We start from the raw sequence: 14,073 nt of genomic DNA, 5'->3' as shown, positions 1-14,073 counted from the left end.
TCCTGTTCCCCACTTATACTGAGAGGCTTTCTTAAAATAGTCAAAGGGTATCCTTGATTTTTATTCATCATTTTCATTTCTTTTGGGAAAAAAAGTCAAGACATTTTTCCCCCAAAATGTTTTAATCGTAGATGGTCACAAAAATGATCTCAAGTGGGACAGAACAGCATTTGGTGAACTTATATAGAATAAATAAATGTAACTGAGTCCCACAGGGTTGATCACGCGTAAACGTGCTGTGTACTGTATATGCAAGCTACATTCACTGTCCTTTACATGCACCTAATACAGTCGTAAAAAACTTAAAATATATCAGGAGAAACCAAGGTGCTAATAAAACATGACATAAAAACAGCACAAGCACAGAGGTGGCATTAAAGTGGTGGAACTGTTTCCCTTTTAAAACACATTTGGACTTCAACACTTCAGTCTCACTGGGCATGATCACATTGCCTTGATACAACCTGAAAGAATCAAATCACATTTGAGCGGCAGTAACAAAAAAAGAGCTTAAAAGCAACTCACTACAGCTGGGCTGAATCTATAGATTGGCCTATCACACGATTGGAGCTCATAACTCAAGAGGGAAAATAAAAAGCTAAAGCAAACAAGAGAGAACACACACTTGTTGAAAATGAGTTACACCACATTATCAGTGTATCATATCAGTGTTTAAACATCTAACAGTTCCTTCAGAGCACATGCAAATGGACATTCCAAATCAAGTAACACAAATGAAATACAACTTATAGATTGCAGTAAACAACAATGGTAAAACACAACCAAAAAAGGTAGAAAGAGAAGTAAGATTAAGGTAGAATGGGGTCCACAGATAGGGGATAATAAAACTGTCACTGTATCCCTTGAGATGTCTTCAGACTGAATGCAAAGTGATGTGGTCACAGCTGTAGCTCACTGATAATAGGCACAGACCGGCGTGTGTATGTGTGGAGTGTGCCTGCGTAAGGATGGACTACTCAAGACCTACACCAATCAGCCCCAACACTAAAACCAGTTACCGGTTTTAATGTTGGGGCTGAATGGTGTTTTTTTTTGTGTGTGTGTGCGTGTGTGTGCGTGCGCATGTGTGTGTGTGTGTGTTGTGTGTATATAAGACAGATTTCACATTGCTAGAACTCTACTCTATATTTCTCCAGATCCACTCCTATTTTCAAAATTTTAAAGCCCACATAACAATGCATTTATCCAAACCTTGTGTTGCCTGTGATTTCCATGTCACATTCAGTCTGAACGCACCCTTCAGGCTACAGCAGAAGCAGAAGAACTAGAGCATTCACATTCCAGCTGCTGGAGATTCAAGCAGAGAAAACTGGAGGTCTTTACTTTTTCCATATGGTGTAGAAAACCCATCTGACACAGTACAATTAAGGATTGTACACAACAAAATATGAAAGCAAAAATGTACAGTATGGCTTTGTCCCCGTTTGGGAATGTGGGAAAGGATCATTTCAATTTATCTCAACTTGGGTCTTGTAGTTTTGTCCATCATATCTGTGCTCAACAAAGTCATTTCTAAAATTAGAACATTGTTGCAACAAAACCTGGCAGGGTGAAAAAAATGAAGGGTCCAGGTTATGTGAAAAAGAAAAAAGAAAAAGAAATTAACTTTGTGAGCACATGGTTATTATTACCAACATAAATAAGACCCAAATCTACAAGAATAAGATCCAAACAGTAATAAGACAGTAAAACATTATAATAGAAAACATTTTTAGGGTTGTAAATAAATTCAATCACTGTGGTTGGTTTGTGAATTACAACATTAGCATATCAAAAATCTTAGAACTGATGAAAGGATACAGCTCCAAGTAGGAGGGCACACACACCACCTCTTTGGAGAAGCCCACAGGACATGAAAGCTTTCCCAGCTGTTCTTCATACAGACTCAGTGCCTCTGTCAGATTCACGCTGTTACCCTGATCACCAGTGTCAGGAAAAAAAAATAAAAAGTCATGAGACACACATACTGTAGCTAATAAGTTTCTTTTCCTTTTTTCAACCATAGCTGGAGGGTTATAAGTGGAAGTGGTGTGTTCCAGTGCTTAGCCACAATAAAATTAAGAGGCTTTCCCCTTCTTGATTTCCCATTCCGTAAGATATTCCAGTTTGACAGTTTAAAACTAAACTTTATATTAAAACGCTGACCATAAAGCTTAGAGCAAGGAAGCAATTTCATCTCTCTCATCAAATAGCACTGCAGTTCTCTCCTTGACTGATATACAACTGGTTTAACTGTGCTGTGTTCTCTCCTTGCAATATTTACTGCCCAAATAGCCTCTTTCAGCAGGAAATATATCAAACAAAGTAAGGTACTCCAGAAGATGCAAACGTTTTCAGTAAAAATAGGTAAGGGGGAATGGAGGGAAAAAGTTAAAAAGCATCTCTATCTGCCCTCTGATTCCTCTCAGTTAATGCCCACTGAACAACTACGTGTATTGATATATTAACAGTACCAATACCAACAGTTTACACAAGACATACTTAGCAGTTATTAAAGGACAAGACTCACCTGTGTGAAATATTTCCCGGTAGGGTGCAGAACTTTAATTGACAGATCTAAGATGAGACGCAGGAACTCCCATGTTGAGTCTACAAAAACCAGTCAAGACAGGTTCAGAAATAGGTTGAACAACAACATCTTTGTGCTGCATTTATCCAATACCTTAGATTATGCATACATACAGTGGCTTGGATAGAATTGCCATTTTTGCCCATCAATCCACACTCAGTAACCCATAATGACAAAGTGAAAACATGTTTTTAGAAATGTTTGCCACTTTATTAAAAGTCAAAAACTGAAATCTCTTATTTACAAAAGTATTCAGTCCCTTTCTGTCGCACTCCAAGTTATTACTGCTCCAGAGTTCACGCTACCTGAGGCTTGGGGGTCGGTTCAACTCTCAGCACAACAATGACCGGAAACATACATCCAAGAAAACACTGGTGTGGCTTCGGTACAAGTCTCTTACTGTCCTTCAGTGACCCAGCCAAAGCCTGGACTTAAAACCCATAGAACATCTGGCCTGAAGATGGCAGTTCACGGACGCTTTCTATCCAGTGTGATGGATCTGCCAAGAAGAATGGGAAAACTGCCCAAATGCAGGTGTGCAAAGCTTGTACAGACTTGAATTAATGAAAAAAAGTACTGAACTAAGGGAATACTCTTGTAAGTGAGAGATTTTGATTTTTAATAAAGTTGCAAAAATTCGAAAAACATATTTTCAGTTTGTCATAATGGATTATGGAGTGTAGATTGTTGAGCAAAAGAATCCATTAAAAATTTAATCTGCAACATAATAAAGTGTGCAAAAACGACAGTAAAATACAGTACCCTGTACACACATATATATACAGTATATGTGTGTGTGTGTGTGTGTGTATGTGTGTGCGTGTGTACATAGGTAAAATACAGAAACCTTCTTCTGGCTCTGTGGATATTGGGACTGCAGTGAGGTCATTAATCACGTAATCAAACGTCCGTCCCTCCTGGACATACTTCTTCAGCACAGGGACACAGTCCTCAACTAGTATCTGTAATGCATGAGACAAGGAGAATCCACTCAACTGTCTTGTTAAGTTTCTTTCATTTGGAAAATATGGTTAATACATACATTTTCACATATGCTCTATACAATAATATTAAACATGCACATTTATCTTGCTCGTTTCCAATCTAAATCGACAAATCTTTCAGTTCTTTGGCACAATCAGAGACAAAGTATGTTTTGGAGGCGGCCCTCCACCAGCAAGATTATTATCCATCTATCTTTTGGATTAACCCACGAATCACGAAGCTGGCTCACTTTTAACCAGGGTAAATCACCGTGGTAAACTATGCTGAATCTTCTCTGGAGCATGTTAACTTCAGAGGACCAGGTCTGATAAAGTGACAAATATTAAGGAGCAAAGTTGTTTTTTTTATAGATCATAGAATCATTTTGCTGTTCCGGGTTTTCCATGTGTTCACTCCGGTTTTTAAAACCAGAGGGAGAGTATAAGACACAAAAGACATAAAGATGATTTATCGCTGCCTTTTAATAGGGTGAAAATTCTTTCACTTCCGCTTGTGTCGATGCTTTCACACTCTTATTCCATCACTGTAGCTCTGATTAACAACCACGCCCCCTGTTGTCTTTAAAAAGTGATCCACACACTGTTAATTCTCCCCACTCGTCGCTGTATATTTATTCAGCACTCACTTGGTAACAATCTCCCTTCAGGTTGTCAAGGATATTGCCGCAGGTTTTTCTCATGTGCGTTTTGCACCCATCTATCACCTTCTGGTCAATGTACACACTTTGTTAAGGAAGGATCAATCAGATGCGGATGTACAATTATGCATATTAATATAACACTGTGAGGGATAACTAAATTGCCTAAAGGTAAAGTTAAAGTCACAATACTGGGATTAAAAAAAGACAAATTTCAGCAGAATAGAACCCATAAAGGATATCTCCACCATGGTGATCATCTTTGGCTTTTGTTTGACCACCTCAGCGAGGATGCCTCCATCACCTCCTCCTAATATCAGCACCTCTTTTCCAGCATAATTCTCCTTTCCGCTACCTATGATGGCTTGGGTGTAGGCCAAATCACTCTCTGCCAGGTCTGTAGGGTAAATGATTAATTTACACACTTATATATAATAGAAACTAACAAAATAATCACCATTAAATTTACTGAGGAAAGTATAATCAAGAACATTATTACACTTTTAACACCCTGTTAAGAGTGTACTTAAAAAAACATTATTTTCAGTTGATGGGGCTAAACTGACCGTATCTTGTGTCTCAAAATGACATATAAGCCATGTATTGTAGTGTTGTATACACTTACTAACATCTCCATTGAGTACTAGGATATTTCCAAACTGCTGTGAGTGCAATATTTTTATGTTTTGGTATGCAGAATCTTCTTCGTACACCACTCGGTCAATGTCATACTCAATCAGTCGGCCGTCAGCTGTGGGCCAGTATCGGTCAACTTTTGCCCCTCGCACGAGAGCAGGGAGCCTTTGGGGGGGGGGAGTACAATTAATCAATGAAATGAAATACAGTGATCACCTTTCTACTACATGAGCAAAGCCACAAACCTCCAGATACTTACCTTTTAATTCTTGTGATATTGCCATTTAGGAGAACCTTTAGCTTCGTTTCCAGTGCATTTAAAAGCTGCGAAGAAAATACTCGGGTCACCATAAAAGCTTAAGTGCACAACAATTTTCGTCAACTAGTGGGATACTTGTAGCCAATGCCTAAACACACTGGCAGTGAACAATGCAGCAGCTACCGTTTGTATCGTTTACTGTTCTCTGCGTGTATCAACTTGCTATTCAATAGCAATGAAGGGCACAGTTGTATTTCGAGAGGATTGCCAAATATCTGTCTGAGGGAAAGATTGTGGTTGGGTACTGGAGGCAAGTAGACAACATGTGAAGGCAGTAATGTTAGACAGTGGGCCTCATTTTATGTTTCCAGGTAATCCTATATAAGTTGTGCTTTTGTGTATAGTTACCAAGTTGTAATAACATTACATCACAGGACATATTTGCATGCTTTAGTTTGGGTTTGGTTTGGTTTAGTTTTTTTTAGGTAACGCAAAAAAAGTGTTGTGTATTTTTTTTTAAAATCACATACATTGTCTAGTTGTGCAATGTTGTCCTCTTCGTAACACTGCAGATCAATGGTGACCAACCCATGGGAGTGCACACGCAGAATAACAAGCCTGAAAAATGAAGTGAAGATGAAGAGATGGATGCAAACCCATAAAGTGATTAGAACATTTAATTTTACTAAACTGATACATCACCCAAAATCACATTTTCAAAAACTCACACCCTGTTGTCCTGAAGATAGTTGTAAAAGGTTTGTTGTTTCTTCCTTTGCAAAGAACTCACAGTGGGAAGAATCAATACATCCACTGCATCACTCTTTACGTTCTCTGTATGTACCCAACAGTCTTACTTTCACCTAAATATGGCTAAATACATTGCTTCTGCGTCACACTATCAAACCTTCACCAGACGCACTCAAGCCGGACGGCATACTGCAAGAGTGGTGTGAGAGGTTTCTGTAAAAGTTTTTTTTTTTTTGGAAGCTTTCTGTCTGTCCTTCTGTTCATCTAAATATATTATTTCATTTGTTCTGCATGCTCCTGTTCACTGACACAGATCAGTCAGACCTGTCCAACACCAACCACTGAGAACATAATGAGGAGGTCAATCTACTCCAGTCTTTTAGCTTAGCAATTCTCTTTGTTCGTTACTGAAAACTCATCTCAGCAGCTCTGTGAATAGTTCTGAGGACTCCCAGTGGTAAGATAAGATCCTTTGTGAATACTGCACCAGTGCGTCTGTAACTATGACACCGTCTGTAAACTGTAAGACATGTAAGGCTAGCCTGAACTTCTCCAGCAGAGCTCTGAGAGCAAACAGTCACTCATTGTGTGTGTCTGGTACCAGTATAATTTTGGCCAGTCAATACTGGTTGAATCTTAGGATCAGTGAATTTAACCAGTTAGTCAGTGGCATACAGAAACACAGAAACCAAACACTGTACCAAAGCTGTTTCCAAATTGCGATTTGACTTAAAATTATAGTGGAGGACTGCTTAAAAACAAGACCACGCATTTATGGTTAATTCAGACCATACAACACAGACATTTGACCCACAACTTCCTCTATACAAATGACAATTCAGGGCTGCAGGTTATCCCTTTTAGGATGAAATATTTAGCATCCCAATTTTGAGTCTTGTTTTGGTTTTGACAATATTTACGATATGATGTTTACATGGAACATGAGAAAGATGGTTTATTTATATCCCTGTTTACATGATTATAACAGTATCCAGGTTTCTATTTAAACATCTCAGTGGTAATGATGGTTACATGTGCAACACATAACTGGGATACTACAAAAACCTGATGATTGGAGTACCAGTGCACATGTAAACACATTCACCGGTACTACATACGTCAGAATCTGTGTACGTGTCATATGATATGCATAATGTGAGGCGTTTCATACTCAGGGACATAACTGTCTCTATCTTCTTCACATCGAATTGATGTCAGCTTTACAGGATGTCTCCAATCTGTATTTTAGTCAAGTCATGAACATGGAGTTATCTCAATTACTTAAAGCAGTCTTAAATTTGCCCAGCCAACAGTTTCATTCTGCATTGGTTTCTTGGGTTAACTCAAGCCAGCCTTTATGCAATTAACCATATTTTGGCCTCCTCCATATCCACTTGTACAACAATGGCGAGGTCAGATTCATCCATCCAGGTAGCTTGTCAAACTCAGCACCAACTTTGTAATGGATACAACTAAGACAGCTACTTCAGTTGATCAGGACAAATGTAAAAAAAAATCTGTCGCCTGCCAACAGATTTTGGAGAAAAAGTCGCTTTCTGTAGTCTTTCAAAGTCTGAAAATAAATTCCGATTATCAAGTCAACTGTTGGGTCTGCCATACACCCCAAAAGGATGTATGGCATTCTATTTTGTAGAATAGGGAGTCACTACAAAAGCAAAAAAACTACAAAGAGAACTCTTCCAAACAAGAAAAGGGAACCCTAACGATTTGAATTCACAATTTATTCATTTCCAGAGGGTAATCTAACTAAAAGCACTCTATACTTAAAATAAAACAGTAGGTTCCATCTGGCAGTATTAAAATCTGATGTGCATGTTTATATAAAATGTGAAATTAATATTATGTAATAAACTACACAACACTGAGATTTTTCTGGAAATACCTACATCTGTACAGTACCACCAAAGAAAACACAAATCTTAAAAAAAAAACAACAACATTGTGGGGTAAACAAAAATGTTGTTCTTACCGGCCATTCTTGCCTACAAAAGTAGCAAGGTATCCATGCCCATTTGTATCATGGACAGTCTCTGTCATTTCCTGCTCATGAAATATTGACAGCAGGCCAGGAACTGTTGAAGCAGAGTCAACTGGGAAAAGAGGATGAAGCCATGAAAAATAATCTGCCCCTACTCCACATTCTCTGCATCAGTGGTGGAAGAAGTACTCAGATCCTTTACATATATAAAAGTAGCAACATGACAATGTAATAATGCTTCATTATAAGTAAAAGTTCATTCAAAGCTATGCATAAGAAAAGTATTATTGACAAAATGTACCTAATTATGAAAGTAAAAGTACTCATTATGCAGGTGGGATGGCTCCTGACAGTGCAGTATCATTAAACTTTATGCCTCTGGATTATCCCTAAATTATTAAAGATGTATTAACATGTAAACAGCATATTGATGTTGTAGCTGGTCAATGCTGAACTAATTTTAACTACTATATTTACTGCTGAGTAGTTTAATGTATTGCAAAACAAAGCACTGCATTTTACATGAGTAAATCTTAACCAGCAATGTAACAAGTTATTTTAGCTGTCAAATAAATGAGTAAAGCTATACAAAATGTAGTGGAGTACAGGCATCGAATGGCAATAAATGGAAATACTCAGAAGTTGAAGCAATAAATGTGCTAAATCACTATGCACCCTTACTCTGCATAATAATGTAATAATACTGGTATATATATTTCATGAAACCACATTCTTGCCAGATAAGAAGGGTTTCCCCTCTGTTAATAAAAAAAGAGAGTATTTCCATTGTTTGCTTACTTTGTTTACTTCATTTCAGAGGGAAAAATAACGTAGTTTTTACTCCACTACATCTATGTAACAGATATAGTTACTAGTTACTTTTCGGATTAAGTTTTATTGTACAAAACACACGATCATTTTATACAATATGATGTATTATTGTAGATTAAACTTCCCAACAGAGTATGTAGCAGTTAATATCAGTCCCACCCAAACCAACTTAGTGTGCCAACATGTTACACTTACACTGTGTGATATAACTGAATACTTCTTCCATCATTAATACAAAACAAATGCGATTCAAAACCTAGATGTAGTTCATTTTTTATTATCGTATGGTCATATATTTTATTATTGGTGACGAAATGAACACTTCCTGTATTGCTTTTTGAGACAGGTAGGTTATTGCTGGGTCGGACAGCATCAGCGCCTTAAGGTACAGCATAAAACTTCAAAAATGGCCGAAAATGCGCCACTTCCCATGCGACAGCGATGAATTGAATGTACTTTATTGGCATTGTTAGCCAGAAAGGTACTGAGCCGCTGTCCAGAGCAACGACACTGAACAGACACTGAAGTACATGTGTAACAACATGCGTCCATGTAAAAGACACTGAAATGAAACATTTCACCTGGAATAACGATCAGCTTTAACCCCCAACTTGTCGGGAAAATACATATGTATATGCCACTGTCAGCCATGTTTCAACCAAATCAATACAACGTGACTGTTTTGAAGGGCACTGACAGACTAGCAGGTTAATATTAGCACGCTAGCCAGCTAGCTAGCATGCAGCCCTAAAGCAGTGACTGTAACCTGGATGCACTGACTGCAGCAGCCGCCCATCGCACTCGTCTTACCTGCCGTAGAGAGGCTGAAGTCGAGAGTATAATGTCGCAGTGCCATGGCTGCGTGCAACCGTCATCCATGCCTGGAATAGGCAGGCTGCGAATATTTATCTGCAGAGACAGAGGGAGGGCCCTGCTACCACTGCTGTTACCACTACCCACTACACTTGCCAAACGAGGCGTGGCTACTGGGCTGCCGGCGGAGTATGCGGCGACCCGGAGCAGAGAGTAGAAGATGAGACGAGATAGAAATCTTCCTTTGGGCACCGCTTATCTCTGGGGGGAATTATGGTAACAATATTTGCACAATTTGTGTCGAGCGTTGCGCGCCGGTTTCTCAATCAGTGAATGTTTAGAGGAACCAGATGTGTACTGAGATTTGTGAGTGTGTACATTAATCTAAATGTGCGTTACATTTGCATGTGTAAACAAACCTGACAATAATTACTTAGAATACACTCAATGTAGATGGTTTTTATTGATGAGTGCTTAGCTGGAAAAATAGGCAATTCTTTAGTTCCACACAGGACCATGAATACATGTCGACTATATCGCAGTATGACGACAAAAGATTTGACAGAGAGCACAAAACACAGATGATTTGACCATACATAGAGAGCCGAAGTGAAATCAGAACTTCTGGTTTCTGTACAGAAATGAAAAAAACTAAAAATACAGCCTTGGAACAGAGCATTTCCCAAGAGCCATGTGACTCGCTTCGTGTGTTTAGATAAGTCCTGTAGTTTTTTGGAAAATAATCTAATGTTGTTTAGTCAATGTTTTTTTAGATTGTTTTTTTTTTTCATTAGAGTTTAGCTGGATTTAGAGAGGACTGTACATTGTGGAAGTTTTCAGACGGCAAAGATCACAAAGAGAAAGTTGAAAAAATGACTTTTGTTGAGAGCTTTGGTGAGTTTTAAGTATATGGAAGAGACCATATCCATAAAACTACCATATCTAACTAAAATCGGTCATTAGTAACAGAATCATGTTAAGTATCTATGTTAAGTATGAAGAAAAGCAAGTCAAACTGGAAAATCTTTTTATCAGTTTTATTTATACAAGCGAAATTGGCTCAAATAGACAACATAAATTTGCTTTTAATCAAACAAAGGACATGAGCACATAACAGCTGGATATTTGAAAGAAACACTTTACATGAACAAAAGTGGATGATGCTGAGATTTGGAGGAGCCTGTTAATTTGTCCGCAGTCAGAGGTTAACCGCTACTAAATGAACTATCTGATACAGCTCTATTTTAATCCACTCGAGGTTAGAAAATATGTTTAATACTCCTAAAACATTATATTGAAATAGTACAAAAGCGTGTCATATTGCAAATCTCCTATTAGTGTCCATGCCATAGTTAACATATAGGGTTCATTCATGGCTTGTATCAGTTTGAAACACATACATAGCATATTATGAATTATCATAAGTTCGTATCACATTCACAATCACTGATAGTGTTGATAGTGCAATTAATGCACAAACAATGCACATGGGGTGGGCAATATGCACAAAATACATTTTTGCAATAATTATCACATTGTCCATATCACAACATAGGTGTTACAGGTCATACTAAAGAATTCAAAATCACAGAGTGAAAACTTTTTACTTTGCCTTACTGAACTTTTTACTAAAGGTAAAAAAGAGGATGTGTTTTTTAAAGCGGCTATAGTCGATATTTTTATCACAACCATGTATCAAATGACAATGTGAAAGGGGTCCCTCATAGTGATGAACCTACAGAGAATTATCACTTTGAATTTGCAGCTCCACTCTTGCATTACGGAGTTTAGGAGAGAGCAACAGCTCATTGTTTCGTTGTCTGTTGGCCCACAGCTTCCCTGTTCTGGTTCACTCTCACCACTCTCATTGCATTGTTTTCAGTCACAGCAGGCAGCTATTTTCAGTGATTAACCTCCAAAAACCCATTGTACACTACCCGCTCAGCACCAGACGACACAAAGACAGACAGAGTTAGCAACTAAGAACAATCTATAACGATCAAACTAATAATCTTGAATTGAAACCCTTCATATAATTCTGTCATTTTGACAAATCTATCAGGTACATTTAACATCATCATTAAAGCTGTCCATATCCATAGCCGCCATGCAGCACATCATCAGAAAGTAAACCCCCCACAATCAAAAGCATCAAAATCAGAGTCTGCCACTTCAAAGTCAAAGCTGTTAAAGTGAGAGGAGTCGAGTGCGGGCCCACTGGCGTGGTACGTTCCTGCTGGTCCCATGCCAGAGAAATCTGTGTTGAGTGGCAGGTCAGGAGCTTTGGCTTCCAGACTAGAGGGTGAGCATGTGCCTAGGTAACCCATAGCAGAGGAAGCAGCAGCCCCTCCCATCAGCAGATAAACCGCCCTCACTGCTTGGTCATTACTGAGAGTGCCATGACGCAGACACCCTACAGAATGTGCACTTCCTTTGTAATACTTTGTACGGGGAGAATTCCTGCCTGTTGGATTGAGTGGTTTGAAAACAAACAAACAAACAAACATGTTTTACATGTCGTACATGTTATTATTTACACATGTCAAACAAAAGCCCGATGAAAAAAATGTCAATGTATTTGAAAATGTTTCACTAAACTCTGTAATCTTATATCTGACAAGAAAATGTTGCAGACAAACAAACACAAATCCTAAACTCACCTTTCTCCCTCGGGGAAGCACAAATAGGCCCTGGGGAGGAGGCTTCTCTGTCACTAACAGGTGGAGTTGGTGGAGCTTTGTCTAGTATTTGCTCAGGCAACAGATCATGGAGAGTAATGTGTGGGGGTGGTACCTGATGTCTCTTACAAGGACTGAGAGGTGATGAAAGACTCTGTGGGAAATAAAATAAGAATACCGTAAAGGAAAAATATGGGTTGGCCGAGAATTACAAGGAATTTAGTGGTTGATTAAAAGACTGCAAAATCTATAGATAATAAATATATCTAAATGGAAGTGTAAAGAGACAAAAGAAAATGATTTTGCATTATTTTGTTTTCCAATGCTCATTTTTTAGCTACGCTAGCGGCGTGACTCTAGGGTTGGCAATGTCAGTCCAGACTGAAATATGGATTGTCATGAAACATTGTACAAACATTCATGGTTCCCAGGGGATGAATTTTGCTGACTTTAGTGATCCCCTGACTTTTCATTCAGTGACATGAACAGGTCAAAGTTTACACTGTTAAATATCTCTACAAAACGTATTAGAACAAAAATTTTTTTTTACAGACGTTCATGGTTCCCATATAACCTAAGAACTTTGGTCTTTCCTCTAGCACCACCATGAGGATCTCATTTGTGGTTTTGAGTGAAATGTCTCAACAATTATTGAGTGGATTGCCATGAAAGTTGGTAACCACATTCATGTCAGCACCGCAGTGTATCAGTACAGCCTAAGAGAGCCGCTATCATGGCTTTAGGCTCTTAGTCGTTAGGTATGCCTACATATTTTCCAAAACAATTACATTCATAAACATGTCTTATTGACTCACCTTTTTCACTTTTTTCAGCATATTCAGCCATTGACTAAAAAGTGATAAAAATGATTCTGTTATTACCTCCAGGCAAATACATCAAATCAAGTGCATACTAGTGAAATAACTGGGATTGGTTGCGGGTATGGAATGTGTAGTATTTGTGCCTCTCAAAAACCAAGGGTTGCCGGCCCTCTCTTGCACACCTCCAGCTACACAGCTACTCGTTATGGTTGTTAGCTGTGTGAGAGGTCCTACTGAGACGAAGGTAAGCAGGAATGGAAAATACATAGTCAGGTAAAAATGAGAATCTGGGGCAGGATTGTGCTTTTTTTCTTGTCAGATACGTAAAAGAGGAGGGACCAGTAGATGGACTTTATGTGGTTATGTGTAAAATGAGCAAAATTAAAGAAATAGTTCAGTATTTTGGGAAATACACTTTTGAGCTTTCTTGCTGAGAGTGAGGTGAAGATACAACTCTTTTATCTGTCCATTAAATATGAAGCCAGGACCTGATACCTTAGCCTAGCATAAAGACCAGAAAGAAGGGAAATGACTAACCTGGATCTGTCACAGGTAAAAACAAAATCCACCCGATGGTCTCTCTAAAGGCCATTAATGTTATACCTCTTTTGTTTATCCTGTACAAAAACAGACGTATAAAAGGAACAAGTCGTGGTTTTCGCGCTTTATGCACCAGACAATTTATTTATTTTGTTTTTGGCTGGGACCATTTATTTCTTGACCGCTCCTGTTGTTGTTTTTACACTTCAGCCTGGCGAGACGATCTACTATTAACCTGCTAGTCTGTCAGTGCCCTTCAAAACAGTCACGTTGTATTGATTTGGTTGAAACATGGCTGACAGTGGCATATACATATGTATTTTCCCGACAAGTTGGGGGTTAAAGCTGATCGTTATGCTAAGCTAAGATAAGTGGCTGTGGGCAGTAGCTTCATATTTAAAGGACAGACATGAGTGTGGTATCAATCCTTTCATCAAACTCTTGGCAAAAAAAAGGGGAAAAAGCGTATTTCCCCAAAATACTGGAACTATTCACCCAAGTAACTGTAAGTTAA

The 14,073-nt window shown here is 38.5% G+C and overlaps 1 protein-coding gene across 1 annotated transcript; it reads right to left on the bottom strand.

Moving 5' to 3' along the window:
- Positions 1-1,067: 1,067 nt before the first annotated feature.
- On the bottom strand, positions 1,068-9,696 carry sms (spermine synthase). The gene is made up of 11 exons (XM_040150790.1): positions 9,518-9,696; positions 7,868-7,988; positions 5,658-5,745; positions 5,128-5,192; positions 4,858-5,033; positions 4,475-4,629; positions 4,221-4,310; positions 3,438-3,552; positions 2,531-2,610; positions 1,822-1,937; positions 1,068-1,371 (listed from the first exon to the last, which is right to left on the bottom strand). The coding sequence occupies exons 1-11, from the start codon at positions 9,561-9,563 to the stop codon at positions 1,341-1,343; spliced, it is 1,083 nt and encodes a 360-aa protein (XP_040006724.1). The 5' UTR covers positions 9,564-9,696; the 3' UTR covers positions 1,068-1,340.
- Positions 9,697-14,073: the final 4,377 nt, after the last annotated feature.

Source organism: Xiphias gladius, chromosome 17, assembly GCF_016859285.1.
Source record: "Xiphias gladius isolate SHS-SW01 ecotype Sanya breed wild chromosome 17, ASM1685928v1, whole genome shotgun sequence".
Taxonomy (NCBI): Eukaryota; Metazoa; Chordata; class Actinopteri; order Istiophoriformes; family Xiphiidae; genus Xiphias; species Xiphias gladius.
Note: the sequence above shows the minus strand (reverse complement) of the source record. Positions and strands in the feature narration are given on the sequence as shown.